Source organism: Heptranchias perlo, chromosome 16 (assembly GCF_035084215.1).
Source record: "Heptranchias perlo isolate sHepPer1 chromosome 16, sHepPer1.hap1, whole genome shotgun sequence".
Taxonomy (NCBI): Eukaryota; Metazoa; Chordata; class Chondrichthyes; order Hexanchiformes; family Hexanchidae; genus Heptranchias; species Heptranchias perlo.
This window is the reverse complement of record NC_090340.1, coordinates 42539638-42553671: the sequence shown is the minus strand read 5'-3', so window position 1 is coordinate 42553671 and position 14034 is coordinate 42539638. Positions and strand designations below refer to the sequence as shown.

The window sequence follows — 14034 nt, the reverse complement described above, 5'->3', positions numbered from 1 at the left end:
TGGGGTGGATTTTCTTTCTTCTGTAAGGGCATTCTGGGCTCAATTTTAAAACAGAGCCGGGAAGCGGGTGGGGGGGGTCAATTTGAGGTCGGGAAACCCATTAGTACGCGAGTCATGAAGGATGGGACCGGGGGCCAGTCACGACAGGGGGGGGGGGGGGGGGCGGGGCAGGATCGGGGGTCATCGCAGGGGTCCGCAATCGTTGAGGGGGAGGATCGGGGGAGGAGGGTCTGGGTCTGGAGAATTAATAAAAAATTAATAGTAATCTGGATAGAAACTACAAATTCAAGGTAGAATAAAAACAGCTTTTATAAATCAGTAATTAAGCTGTACAGTAGTTATAAGGTGGGCACGGTATCGGTAACCATGGCAACAGGAGTCTGTTCTCTCAGGATTTCCCCCTCAACCCCAGAATCTCTGGCGTGAGCCCGAGGCCTTCTCTTCTTGGGTCTCGCTGGCCGAAGTGGCGAACATCTTATCCGGTGCCAGATCGGAGGTCAGGGGTCCGCGATCGGGGGTCAGGGGTCTGTGAACAGGGGCGGCGGGGGGGGGGGTTGGTGGTTGTTGCAGGTAGGCTTGTTGGGCCTGGGGAAAGCACTCCTGCTCCTCTGGGCCCACAAGCTGTGCCTTTCTAGGTATCTACCTGTTAGCCTCGGGCCTTCTCGCCTCCTTTCACGAGGCGTAAAACAGAAGGCCCGACAGCACCTCCCAAACCCGCGACCTCTACCACCTAGAAGGACAAGAGCAGCAGGTACATGGGAACAACACCACCTGCACGTTCCCCTCCAAGTCACACACCATCCCGACTTGGAAATATATCGCCGTACCTTCATCGTCGCTGGGTCAAAATCCTGGAACTCTCTTCCTAACAGCACTGTGGGAGAACCTTCACCACACGGACTGCAGCGGTTCAAGAAGGCGGCTCACCACCACCTTCTCAAGGGCAATTATGGATGGGCAATAAATGCTGGCCTTGCCAGCGACGCCACATCCCATGAACAAATAAAAAAAAATCCTGGCTCCCCAGGGTTGAAATCAGGAATTAGTGAAAAATGTGTGAATTAGTGAAAGGTGGTGGGGTCAATTTGAGGTCGGGAAACCCATTAGTACGGGTTTTAAGACCCAACCCATTAGTGAAAGGTTTTAAGGCCCAACCTTTCCCCTTGGGAGTGGGTTGGTTGCCCGCCCCTCATTCTGCCCCCGTGAAAACCAGAAATGGGCGGGTTGGAGGCGGGTTGGGGGCAGGTCTGAAATGGTGGCAATTTTCAATCCCCCCCACCACCGCCCCCAACCCACCCGTTTTTTACTTTTAAAATCGAGCCGTCTGTCTTTGAACTTTTTAAAATTTATTGTAAGCTCATGAAAATAAGCTAGAGTATGACTGCAAGAAACTGTTTTTTGATGCAGTGAGGACTTTGGGTGGTTATGTGTGTTTTTTATTTGCAGAGGTTGTCCTTTTCAAATTTTCTTCTAATTAATCAGTAAATTCATATAAAGAAAGACTTGCATTTATATAGCACCTTTCATGACTTCAGAAGGTCCCAAAGCGTTTTATGGCCAATGAAGTACTTTTGAAGTGTGGTCACTGTTGTAATGTAGGAAATAGGAGTTAAGGAGCTGGATCTCTCAATCTGAAGAATGGAACAACTGCTTGTAAATGATGAGTGAATCTTTTTTTTAAAACATTTGGCCACAAAATTGAGCTCAAAGGCCAGGACATAGTTTTTGTGTGGGTTATATACATTTGTACTCTATTATGTGACAACTGAATAGGTCATAAAATCCTGAGAGGCACATATTCAGTAGGTTCTCTTTTTCCTCTGATTGCTCGGTTGGTTAAAGAGGTGAGTAGCTGAAGCCGTACAGCTCAAGAATGTTCTCTGCGTTCTCCTCCCTAATTCAAACCTCAGACCCCTGGGTTAGGGAGTAGAAAATTGGCCAGGATTCCCACCGTTAGTTGCTACCCATGCAAACTCTGCTGGTATTGTGGGCATTGAATGAGGACAAGATTGTACTTGATTGTCCTTTATGGTTGAATTGCCTGCTGACTCCCATTTTACACATGAAGAATGGCCACATGGAAGAGGTACCAGAGGACACCCAAAGAACCATATTCCACAAAGATGCCAACAGCTTCAAGGGAGAAGGGAAGTGAAGTGGAGAGGAGAAAAATTATGAAAAAAAGAAGGGAGGGAGTTTGTTTCTACTCCACCAAATTCCTATAAAAATATTTGGTTATGCTTTCAACAGGACAAAGTAAGGAGATGTGGCCTGTGGATTCCCAGGAAGTTCGAAGCACTCGTTCTTATTCAGTACGGGGAGACAATTTCCATTCTGTAAAGGGTATTCCAGAGACCATTTCAAACTCTTCCAAACGCCAGTGGTTGGTGAGTATCTGTTCTCACTTCTAGATAAGCTTTGCAAAAACAGTTGGTACATTTAAGATTTATTGTATGTACTGGTTGATTATTAATGGTGGTATTTGATTTTTGGAGATATTGGGGCTAATTTTAACTTTTGGCGATAGTGTAAACAGGGCAATATTGAATCAACCGCCCGTTAGACACCTCCTTATTTTCATTTCCATTGAAATCAACTATTGGCATCTTAAAACCATTTTACTGATGCTTGAACAGATCAGGGGGCATCTTGCAATACAGATCTGCTAGGTTCTTCAAGATCACTGACTTCTGTGTGCTCCATAAAGTTGGCATTTGAAGAGGCCTAACCAGAGAGGAGGTCGAGGAGAAGGTCCATCCAAAGGCAAGGCCAGAACAGGACAGTAACAATGACTCAGAGGATGTTGCTGAAAAACCTTTGCAGCCTGCAAGAGTAGTACACCATGCTGTCATAAAGAAGACATTGCCAGATCAATTCATTTAACTAAAAATCATGTCTATTGTGCAGTGGCTTAATACACCTTCACCAACATTAACCTCAGCATTATCTCAACTATTATGGATCTTTTGATCTATTGGTACCTTACTCCCAACCATTAGAAGTAAACTCTGGACAAACATGAAATAAAGTGAAATTAACTTATTGCCCTATAAGTGATCAGTGTATGTGCCGAGTGTGTATTACCTCAGTGCTTTCTCTTGATGACAGCATATCATGTGTGTCTTCTAGAGCCTATCCTAATGCTTCCTCCAGACATTTCTAGGAGTAAGTCAGCTGGCTGTTGGTTGTCGTAGGATCAACGTGCCCCTGTACTTTTTTATGTTGGGTCGTGAAATGGCCCTGCATTTTCAAGTGCTTTAGTGGTTGATTGGTCCTGCTCACATCTTCTGTCATTGAGTGGGGGTGGGTTAGCAGTTGTTTCACCATAAGAGACGACAGCTTCAGCTGTGCCTACTCAAGCCATTCTACTGCTGGTGGGCACTTTTCTGTGAAGGACCAGACTTCCGGGCACAACGAGACTTGTGAAATCCAGACAAGGGAGCCTGCTGTAAATCTGAGCCTAAGGCTACTACAGCTACAGTCTGAACATTCACAAGAAATACTATGACAGCAACTTGCACTTAAAATGGTGCCTTTAAGAATTTATCAAATTGCTACACCTAGGTGGAAAAAATATTGAAATAAATGAAGAAGGATTAGGGGTGGTAACCAAAAGCAAAGATTAAAGAGTAGATTGTGAAGTGGTTTTTGGAGATGGGGAAAGAGCTAGCAAGGTGGAAAGGGTTTAGCCAGAGTGTGGAGCCAATGAAACTGGACACGCTGCAGCCAAAATTAGTGAAGAGAACAGTTTACGCAAAGGAGGCCAGAACCATGTGAACAGAAGCATTAGGGTGAATGAGGTTGCAGAGGTAAGGAGGGATGTGGCCATGGAGAGGTTTGTAAATGAACACAAGGAATTTGAAGTTGATGCATAGGCAGATAAGTGGATAGCGAGCACATGGGTCACAGAGAAACAAGACTTTGTGCGAAAAGGAGACAGACAGCAGATTTTCATAAAGGTTGCAATTTGTTTCGGGCAGAACTTAGGACATTCAGTGTCCTGTTATACGCCAGGAGTAGACTGAATATTAGTGGTTTATTTGCGGTGGAATATTTCTGAAAATGACATTTTTTGATTCCCATAATCATTTATCATGCAACGCACCTCTGTGCACCTCAGCCTTTTACCACCATTTTCTGCTGTATAGTTATTTAACTTTTTCTACAATGTCTACTTGTTTGAAGATTTCTGTTCCTTATTTTTAAGCTTTACCAGTGCACTCCCCATTGAACTTGCCATATGTTACATCAGTACCTCCTGAGTAAGGCAAGTGTGTACTGAGAGCACTAAGTTATCTTATGTGATTTCAGGTCCTGTCACATAAGCCATTATTTTGTCTCATTTTAGAAGTAACTTAAATAAATCCATAAAATGAGTGAACCAGAAACAGCACGGGGTTCAGTGAGTCATTTAAAAAGTAAACGGTGGTTTCCATTTCTGTAAACCATGTGTATCCTCTATTTATAAATTCTAGACAGGTTAATGCGGGGAGACTGAGTGTGGAATATTTTTCTTTGCAGGAGGAATTCAGTCACCCAGTGGAGAGCCTAGCACTGACTGTGGAGGAAGTTATCAATGTTCGGAAAGTCTTAGTGAAAGCTGAAATGGAAAAGTTTCTGCAAAGCAAAGATCTCTACAACAACCTGAAAAAGGGAAAGGTATGTGTTTTGTGCACTTTTTACAGTTCTATTATGATGTTGTTTATTGTTCAATCCCCACTGGCTCTTTTTCTCTCTCCCCTTTCTGCCAAACCATTCAATCACCACGTCGTCTCCAATGGTTAGGAGCAGGGGCAGGTGGCCTGCACTGTAGCTTCGCACATCAGTTTTGTGTCTTGTCTTAGCTAACCAGTGATACACGTCTCAATCACAGTGAGACAGGCAGCATGACAGCATTTCCTGAGGCTGTAAGTACTGATTAGAAACTCAGCTAACATGTACAATGAAGCATTATCCATTGCTGAGATTGAAACTGCAAATGTTACTGAAAATGAAAAGAGGGAATCTTAAACTGACTTCAGAGCCTCTGTTATTTGCAGTCTCCCGAATGTGAACAGTAATCTTGTGCTAAACAACTGCTCTGCAATCACCAGCAAACTGATAATTTGAGAGGACTAATACTCCTGCTTGGCCACATCAGAAAGTATATCCATTAGAAACAGTGAGGATTATATTCATTTGGATGTGAATTTGAAGCTTTAATTCTCATTGTGCCTCCCAGATTTCTGTGTTCTCAGCTTGATTAACTTTCAAGTCATGGCTCCAATTGGCACGTCCAAACAAACAAGGTACAAAACGCCATTGTTTACCAGATGGACACGTCATCACTGGATCCAGACAGGAAATCACCTATGCACATCTGGGATCTGGGGGTATATTTTGCACTCTGTATAAATTTATAATGATTTAGTATTGTAATAGAATAGAATTTATCTTTACATACATAGGAAAATATGCCCCCAGCTCTTAAAAAAAATTCTGAGTGGTCACTTAGTATGGTTTTATTTGTAGTTGCGATTATGAAAAAATTCAGTAATAAATACTTTACACCAAAATACTTTGCTTTCCTTTTTCTTCCCCTTCCCCATGCCCCCTCCCCTGCAGTCCTAGTTTATCTGCCCTTTGCTTTAGGGTCACAAATGAAAATGGTGAACAATGCTGAAACAAAGTCCTATTTGATGTATTACATTTCATAGATACTTTTGTAAAATCGAATGTTATGTCAAATCCTTTTGGTTTTAGGAGTTCTGACATCTCACCTTTGACCTTTGACCTGCAGGTGTGCTGCTGCTGTAAAGTGAAGTTCCCCTTGTTCTCATGGCCTTCAACATGTCTATTTTGTAAAAGGTAACTTGACTAACAAAAACAGTTTTTCTCTTTAACTTTTTTTTCTCTGCAAATGTACTGGTTAACATTTCCATTGAAATGTTTGAATGTACTGTCAGTGTTCCAATTAATTCACCAGTTCATTCAGGACAAAGGCTACCCTGGAAAGAAGAGAGTAAAGTAAAGCTCTAAGGGAACAGACAGACTCAAATTCCCCTCCTTCATATAAGGAAACCTGCTGAGCAGTACATTTTATCAGAAACCTTTGTGGGTTACACAAAATAAGGACACAATCTCACCCCAGAAAGATTTTTGATTTTATTGATTACAGCAAAACATCCCAGAGAAACATTCCAGACCATAACAAATTCATGTTTTGTTTTCAAGTTTTACTGGTTTTAACCATCTTTAGCACCGTAGGATGTTTCTCTATGTTAAAGGTGTTTTATAAATGCTAATTGTTCCTATGTGATTTGATTACAGTTTACCTAATAGATGAAAATATTACGTTAATGTAAATTTGTGGATTAAATTAATTTTAAATACAGTCAAAAGAAGCTAATGCTAGAACTTACCAAATGTTTGTCAAATAATTGCCAATGTAAAAATTTCATCTTTCAATTTCAACACTTGGCCCTTTTGAGCTGAGTATGTCAGCCTCAGCCCCATAGCAAACTTGACAAGATTATTAAAAGAAAAACATGAAAAATAGCCCAAAGATCTGTGCAAACATTTTACAAATGTTGTTAGCTTAGATAATTTACTTTCTAGCACTGTAACAAACTTTCCTATGATTTTAAAAACACGTCTGTTTTCTTTCTCTTTAGATCAGTCTGTGGTTCTTGCAGTTTGAAGGTAAGAGTTGTTGCAAAAGTTACTTAATAAAAAATTCCATTAACACTTTACCACAGAGATCTGATCCACGAATTCTTGATCCACGAATTCTTGATCCACGAATTCTTGATCCACACATTAGCCAATGAATTCCTTCTGGTTCAACAATTTGTGGCACTTTGGAGATTGGTTTTAGAGACTGCAACAACTATATAAAGCTAATGGCAAAAGAGAATAAACAGTATACCCCAAAACAGAAGGAGGATGCCTCCTGACCCAAGTGACATAGGGTGAGGATAACCACTCAGTTATCCGTGCAGATCCCAGAACAGTAAATGATTGATCATGCAGAAAGTATAGCGATTGCCATTTTCCTGAATAATAGACATGATCAGGCAGTAAATGATAATGTTCATGTTTGTGTCGTGTAGTGAGAGTGCTGAGGTCTAGGCACTGGGCAGCCCCAAGCCTTCAAAAAGAATCAACAACAATCAATTTCAAAGTAACGTGGACAAGGGCATGAATTGATTTAAACATCTAAGATGTTGTTAGTTCCAACTGTTTTTAAAGCTACTGTTGGTAGCAGTAAACAAGATCCTTGATGCTGACTGTCTAATTGTCTGGTGCTTAGGCAATGATTTTTAATTTGTATTTGTACTTGCATTTGTATCAATCCAGAATAATTCCCCTCTCCTACTAAAGGGCATCCTTCTTTAGGCAGTGGGCAGTAGCAGAGGGTGCTCAGGTGCTCCTGACATCCTTCAACACATTGGCACTCATAAATGGTGCATTTGATTTGGTTGGGAACGGTGGACTGATTTACGATCATTATTTACCATTAGAAAGTACAGGTTTGATATTTTGGCAATATTTTAGAAAATGTTTGCAAATGTGAATACTACAAAGGAAGAGTTATTGGTTTAATTGGGCAGATTCAATAAAAGCAGAGAATAAAATTTATTAGGCTGTCTTACTCATTTTTTGGTTGAGGCTTGTTTGAACTGAAATATAATTCTGGAATAAGAGAAAGCCTTTTTTATAATTAGTGTGCTTCTGAAAAAGAATTAGTATTTATAAATTAATTAAAAATATAAATGCATGAAGAATGTAGTACAGTCACACTAGGGACACTGGAGCAGGAATCTGACCATTTTGTAAGTGTGGTGCCCTTTAATGGGCACATCCTTATAATCAGAAGAAATGAAGTAGCACTGTTTCATTATATTAGAATCAGTCCTCATACAGTATATGTAAGCAAACGCCTGGTATTGTTCTAATATCTGCAAAGTGCCATCATGTCCCGACATATACTCCTTACACAATAAGTACTGGTGCAGTTGCTGTTGTAGGCAGAACTGATTTGGGCAACTTTGCTGTCCTTCCTAACCTGTTACATAAGACCGGATTTAATTGTATATTCTGTTTGGTTTTCATATAAAATCACTCTTGTATGAAGAACCAAAATCTCAACTGAACACCTTTCTTCCCTTTCCACCACCACCACCACCACAAATGCGAGTCCATAGAGGTTAACAGAAACAGGCTATGCCTAAAATAGAACTATGAAAAATAACTACTTACATTTTCAACAGATGAAGATTCCCTCCAAGAAACTGGCCCACATCCCAGTCTACACTGTGGGTTTTGAGAATACCCAGGGAACCAGTCAGACAAAAACAGCTCAGACAAAAGGAAGGTTCCAATCACAGTAAGTATCTGGACCATCTGCCACAATGGATGTTGAAGCTTTCCTTATATTAAACTTAATTTTAGTGAGCTATCGAGAAGTATATAACTGCGGCAGCAAGAGCTTTCATTTATTTAGCAGTAAGGCAGATGATGTTGTGTAGCTGGAAGTAGGCGATCTTAGTGATGGATAAGATATGGGATTTGAAGCTCAGCTCAAGGTCAGATAGGATGCAGAGGTTGCTCACCATGGGCTATAGGCTGAGCAAGCAGTTTGTCCAGATGATTTTACTCACCATACATGTCGTATCAGACAACTACGGTCAATACGTTTTATGCCATTCATGTGGATGATGTCTGCCCTGCAGGATCTGTGGTTGTGATGCAGTTGCTGCAACTTATATCGAGTGCTAAGCCACAGTTAATTAATAGAAAATAACTGTTCTAAAATGAATCTGTGCATAATTTTCAGAAAATGCAGGATGATAAGGTAACTGCTGTGTACAGAATTATAATTATTTTTGATTCTATTTTAAAAGTGCTGTAATTATACTTTTTTTTTCTATCAGCTGCAGGTAATATATTGTTTCAGCAGTTTTGTCAGTGGGCCTCTGGTTGGAACAATCTGCCATTGGAAAAAGTGCAAAAAGATCACACTTCATAAAGTTATTTTGTAAAACAAAAGTGAGAATTTCCCATGTGACACCAACAGCAAAAGATAGAGTGCAGCCCAAACTCATTCAAAACTTGCTCCTTGGAAGTGGAGCATCTTAGGTGTTGTAATGAGGTGCTTGCTAATGAAGTTTCCTTATCACAGAGATTGTGTTAGAACTGGGAGTTTTCCAACAAAAGTGTGCGCAATATGGAGAAAGGCTACTAACCATTAAAATTAATCAATTAACAACAACTTCCATGAATATAGTGCCTTTAACATAAAAAATGTTCTAGGGTGCTTCTCAGAAGGCATGTGGAAAATATACACTGAGCCAGGAAAGAACATATGAAGAGGAGTGACCAAAAGCTTGGAGGTTTTTTAAAGGAGGAGAACCTGGTAAAGAGGCAGCAAGCTTTAGGGAAGGAATTCCAGAATGTACGACCCAGGCAGGGGAAGGCTCTGCTGCCATTAGTAGGGCAAAGAGGAGGGGATGCACAAGAGCTGGAGCCAGTGGAATAGAAAGTTCGAGGGGGCCGGTATAGGACTAGAGGAGAATGTGAAGATAAGTAGGGGCGAAGCCATGGAGGGATTTAAAGATAATTTTAAACTTGAGGCTATGGGGACAGGGAGTCACTGTAGGTCAGTGAGGACTACGGTGATGAGCGATTGGAACTTAGTGCAGGACAGGATATATGCAACAGAATTTTGTACATGTATTAAATATTTCTTTGATAGTACATGGGCATAGAGATCCAAATCATCATACTTATCTGCCTCAGTGGCAAAATGCATTAATTCAGAATGATTGGCTTTTAGAAGTGCAAGAAATCTTCAGTTATTTGATCAAGCTTGAGAAAAGATCAAAAAATCCCTGTGGTCTAAGATGTTCTGGCCCCTATATTTGTGAATAGAAAAAAAGTAAAGGAAACAATCTAATTTTACAAGAAGCTACAAAAGAAGTTGTCTTTGGTCAGAGTCCAGCAATATTTAGTTTTTTTTTATTTGAATGGTGGTGCATTAGTGTTGAAGTTAATACTAAATAAATAGGTTGCTAGGTATTATTGTTCCCCTATATTGTTATTACTCCTCTATAGTGTTTAAAAAAACACAAATTTAACTCAAAAAAAATTATAACTAAGATTAAATAGATAAAAGTTTGAGTTGTTACTAAAGTAGAGCTTAATCCTGATAGCTAGGCTTATCAAGAGTTGTAAATGGCTCCAGTATTTTGACAAATAAACATCTTTGGCCTTTGTATTTTTAGACTTTCGGTGTCACAGTAAAATGCCTTCCAGTAAGAGTGCCAGTGAGGGACTATCCGACTGTTGGGTACTCAGTCTTTCACATCGTGATTTTGGTTTCTTTGTGTTGCAGGTCTCTGAGGAGTATCAGTAATCGGTCAGTAGAACAGGAATTTCCGCACCTTTACACACACGGCTGTAGCTTTAAAGATGTTTGTGCTGAATGCACAAAATTTGTTGCCGACGTCATCAATTCAAGTAGAAAAAGCGTGGACCTTCTGAATAATACCCCTTCAAGGAAAGTGCAGTCTACGTACACTCGCTCAACAAGATCCTGAAAAAAGTAAAAGCAAGAACTGATTGTATTATAATCACTACGTGATGCTAGCCAAAACTGTCAGCAGTCACACTGCACGTGCTGATGTTAATTCCTAAAAGAACAATATGCAATGCTTCAAAAAAGTGCCCATGTAATTCTGATCTCCTGCAGGTGTGACAGATGCGGTGAGGATTAAGGAAACAAGTGAGCCAGGTGTTTATGGAGGTCATGTGATAAGGTTTAACATTTTCTTGGTAAAAATGTTTTTCACACTTATGCATGACTCACAGTTACTGCAGAATCAAAGCATAAATGAGGACCCTCCAAATGAGTCCATGAGCTTGGAGGCTTGGGCTTTGATTTTTGAGATGGGGGGTGAAATCTAAAAGTTTCATCCATTGCTGGTAACCAGCTCTAAAAGCTGACGGGGGAGGGTGGAGATGTACAGATTTTGAGAGTTTGAAACTCAGCCATCTTGACAGGGGCAAGAGGCTGGGTCAGGATAGAATGCACAAAATTGGAAATTTATTTTTTCACTCATTTTATTTTCAATGATTTCATTAAAGTAATTTATTTTTCCTGTTTCCTTTCTTCGCTTGTGTTTGCTTGTTACAATCTCCTGCAGGCTTCACTGTTATTAGCTCTTCTATGCTTTCTTGCTACTGAAGCACCTGCTGCTGATCTTTAAATTCTATTACATGGAGACTTCATTATGGCCTAGACTGAGTTTTAAGATTCTCAGGATGTTCCACATCACAAAACTAGCACAGCATCTCATTATATGCTATGGGGTCAATCACAGGTTTTACTTTAAGCAGGTCCCACTGTAATTCTCAAATAAATGTACTAGTATTAATCATCATTTCCTGTCAACTTAGACATTGGGGATCAACGTTCATGTGTACTGTGCCATGGTTGTGTATGAGGCCTATCACAATACAAAAAGTATCGGCGTTCACTCTGTTTTAGTGCAGCCTAAGATGATTTCTTATTCCTAGCTGAGTTGCTTCTCTGTGAACATAGTATAAATGGAATAGCTTTGAATCTTACTCCCATGATACCTGGAGTGAGATCTGGCAAGGCTTGTCAGAATCCAAAGTGAGATGTTATAATTGGTCCTGTTACATCAATTACCAGAGTTAACAGGCCAAGAGAACAACAGAAGAAATTTAACTTCCCGTTGGCTGCAGTTATCTGACTGGCCGGTGCAATGCCCATTGTGAATAGACATATTGCTTTGGGCTTTTGCTCCACTTAACAGACAGCAGCTATCGCAGGGCAATAAGGAATCTTTTAAAAACACTTTGTCTTCTAGTATTAGCAATGGCTTCATAAATCTACAGATACATTTGGACAAGCCTATATCAACGGTGTCTGATTCTATGAGCTATTTAAACTAGCGCTCACATGATGCAGTAATAATGGAAAAAGTATCGCAACAGATCAATATATTTTTAAATGGGACAGTTTCTTTTTAGGAATCTGTAGAATACTAGGGGGCACACTGCCTTGAATTTCTTCTCAGTACTTTCCTGGATCTTTTGAGATTGATAGTCCAGAACTTCACAGCAATGTGAGAGGGACATTATAACATTGCTGATGCTAGAAATAGAAAATATTTAGCTTAGAGAGTGTTGCAAAATTAAAACTGGAGAGGTTCAACTAATATCATAAACCTAAAGTTCTCAAGTGCTTTTATAAAGTCATCTGACTCCAGAAATCACAGTACTAGTGTAACACATTGTCCAAGCTATTGGAATTTGTTTTTTTTTCACTTTATATTCTCCATAGCTGTTCCCATGTTTGGCCATTCTTGTGCTCACTGCATTCAGGCAACATCACATAAAGGGAATAGATAATGAGGCTATTGTGTTTGCAATGTTCTACCAGGATATTCAATATCTGCAAATAGTCTAAGTAAACAACTAATGAACAATGGGAACTCCAACTTGAGAGAAAATTGGACATTAAAATTATAAACATAGCTGCTGTTATGCAAACCTATAATTATTTTAAAGCTCTCCCTCCTCGTGACTTGACCTTTTTAGTGACAGATACGGGAGCAAATAGAGAAAAGGCTACAGACTGCAGTGATTTGAAACTTAAATGATCAAGGAGTGAAAAAGCAAGTTTAATTAATTGTGGAACATTGCATGTTTAACGGTTTATAAAGTTGCTGATAGTGGCAGTTGAGCTTATCAGAAGCCAGATTATTGAATAGAGGTTCTAAAAGTGCCTTTGATAGTGATTAAATCTGGTCAGGAACATTTTAGTACAGCTCCAGAATGTACCTTTAAAAAATATATAGGACTGTGGCAACTGCTTTTTCTGTCGTTGATCCTACTCTGGCATAATGTTTCTCATTAGTCTTTCTGCATGTTTAAAATGTTTAACCAGGGTGACCCAATAAGACAGTGCATGATGGCATAACCTAATGGGCTTGAAGGCTTCTTGAGTGAATATATCGACAAGGTTAGTGTGGCCACTCTCTGCTGGATCTAATGCATGCTGTAGGACAGCCACCAGGAAGTGCAATGGCAACTCAACATTACATCACACCTGAAGGATACACCTCCGTAGAACAGGACTCACAGTCATGCACTGTGGTGTCAATGAAGTTCCTAAGCCAGACTTGAAGACCTTGCATATCTAGAGGTCAAACCATTTCTAACTAAGTCAACAGACATGCGTATGTGTGCAATTCCCCATCCTGGTGTCCATTTAAAGCAATACTCTAGCAATCACAGAAATGAGACAGGCACATGCTGTAGGGCAAAGATGTTAGCTTCTGGTTAAGACATTGCACTCCAGTGAAAAATTGCATCTCATCAAAGGAACTTATGAAGAAGGAAACCTGTGTTTCAGCACTAAAAGTTATCGTATGATAAGCAATGAATAAGACTAATTATCAATACATCTTCCCAGGACTGATGGGATGTGTGTTGTGTGTACAATGACTGGATTTCAGTCAAACAGCATGCTAAAAACAATAGTGATATGAAAATAAAGAAATAAACATTTTATATAGGGCCTGCTGTCCAACACTGAATGTAAAATTTATTTAGTATGTATGTATTTTTTCTTGTAAATACAAGTTCTATTTACTGCAGGTTTAAATAAAACTGTGCAAATTGTCCAGAGACACTTCTGTTGGTCAATAATATTTTATAGACTTAAAGTTTTAAGCAAATATTTGGAGACTTCATTGATCAAATGTTTGTGTCAGTAATATAGACTCTACAGAACAACAGAAATTATAGAATCATAGAATCATAGAAGTTACAACATGGAAACAGGCCCTTCGGCCCAACATGTCCATGTCGCCCAGTTTATACCACTAAGCTAGTCCCAATTGCCTGCACTTGGCCCATATCCCTCTATACCCATCTTACCCATGTAAATAGAAGTTAAAGTATACAAATTTTTATGAACACTTTTAAAATGTGGGAATTTAAACCATTTTTTAATTAGAT

General features: G+C 39.8%; 1 protein-coding gene across 1 annotated transcript in view; it reads left to right on the top strand.

Annotated features, from left to right (window-relative positions):
• spire2 (spire-type actin nucleation factor 2) overlaps positions 1–13696 on the top strand; it is a 74873-nt gene extending 61177 nt beyond the window's left edge. Inside the window, exons 10-15 of the mRNA XM_067998022.1 lie at positions 2251–2387; positions 4522–4659; positions 5780–5847; positions 6654–6681; positions 8253–8368; positions 10376–13696. Coding sequence (XP_067854123.1) covers positions 2251–2387; positions 4522–4659; positions 5780–5847; positions 6654–6681; positions 8253–8368; positions 10376–10580 — 692 coding nt within the window. The 3' untranslated portion in view covers positions 10581–13696. The remainder of the gene's footprint in view (positions 1–2250; positions 2388–4521; positions 4660–5779; positions 5848–6653; positions 6682–8252; positions 8369–10375) is intronic.
• The last annotated feature ends 338 nt before the right edge of the window (positions 13697–14034 follow it).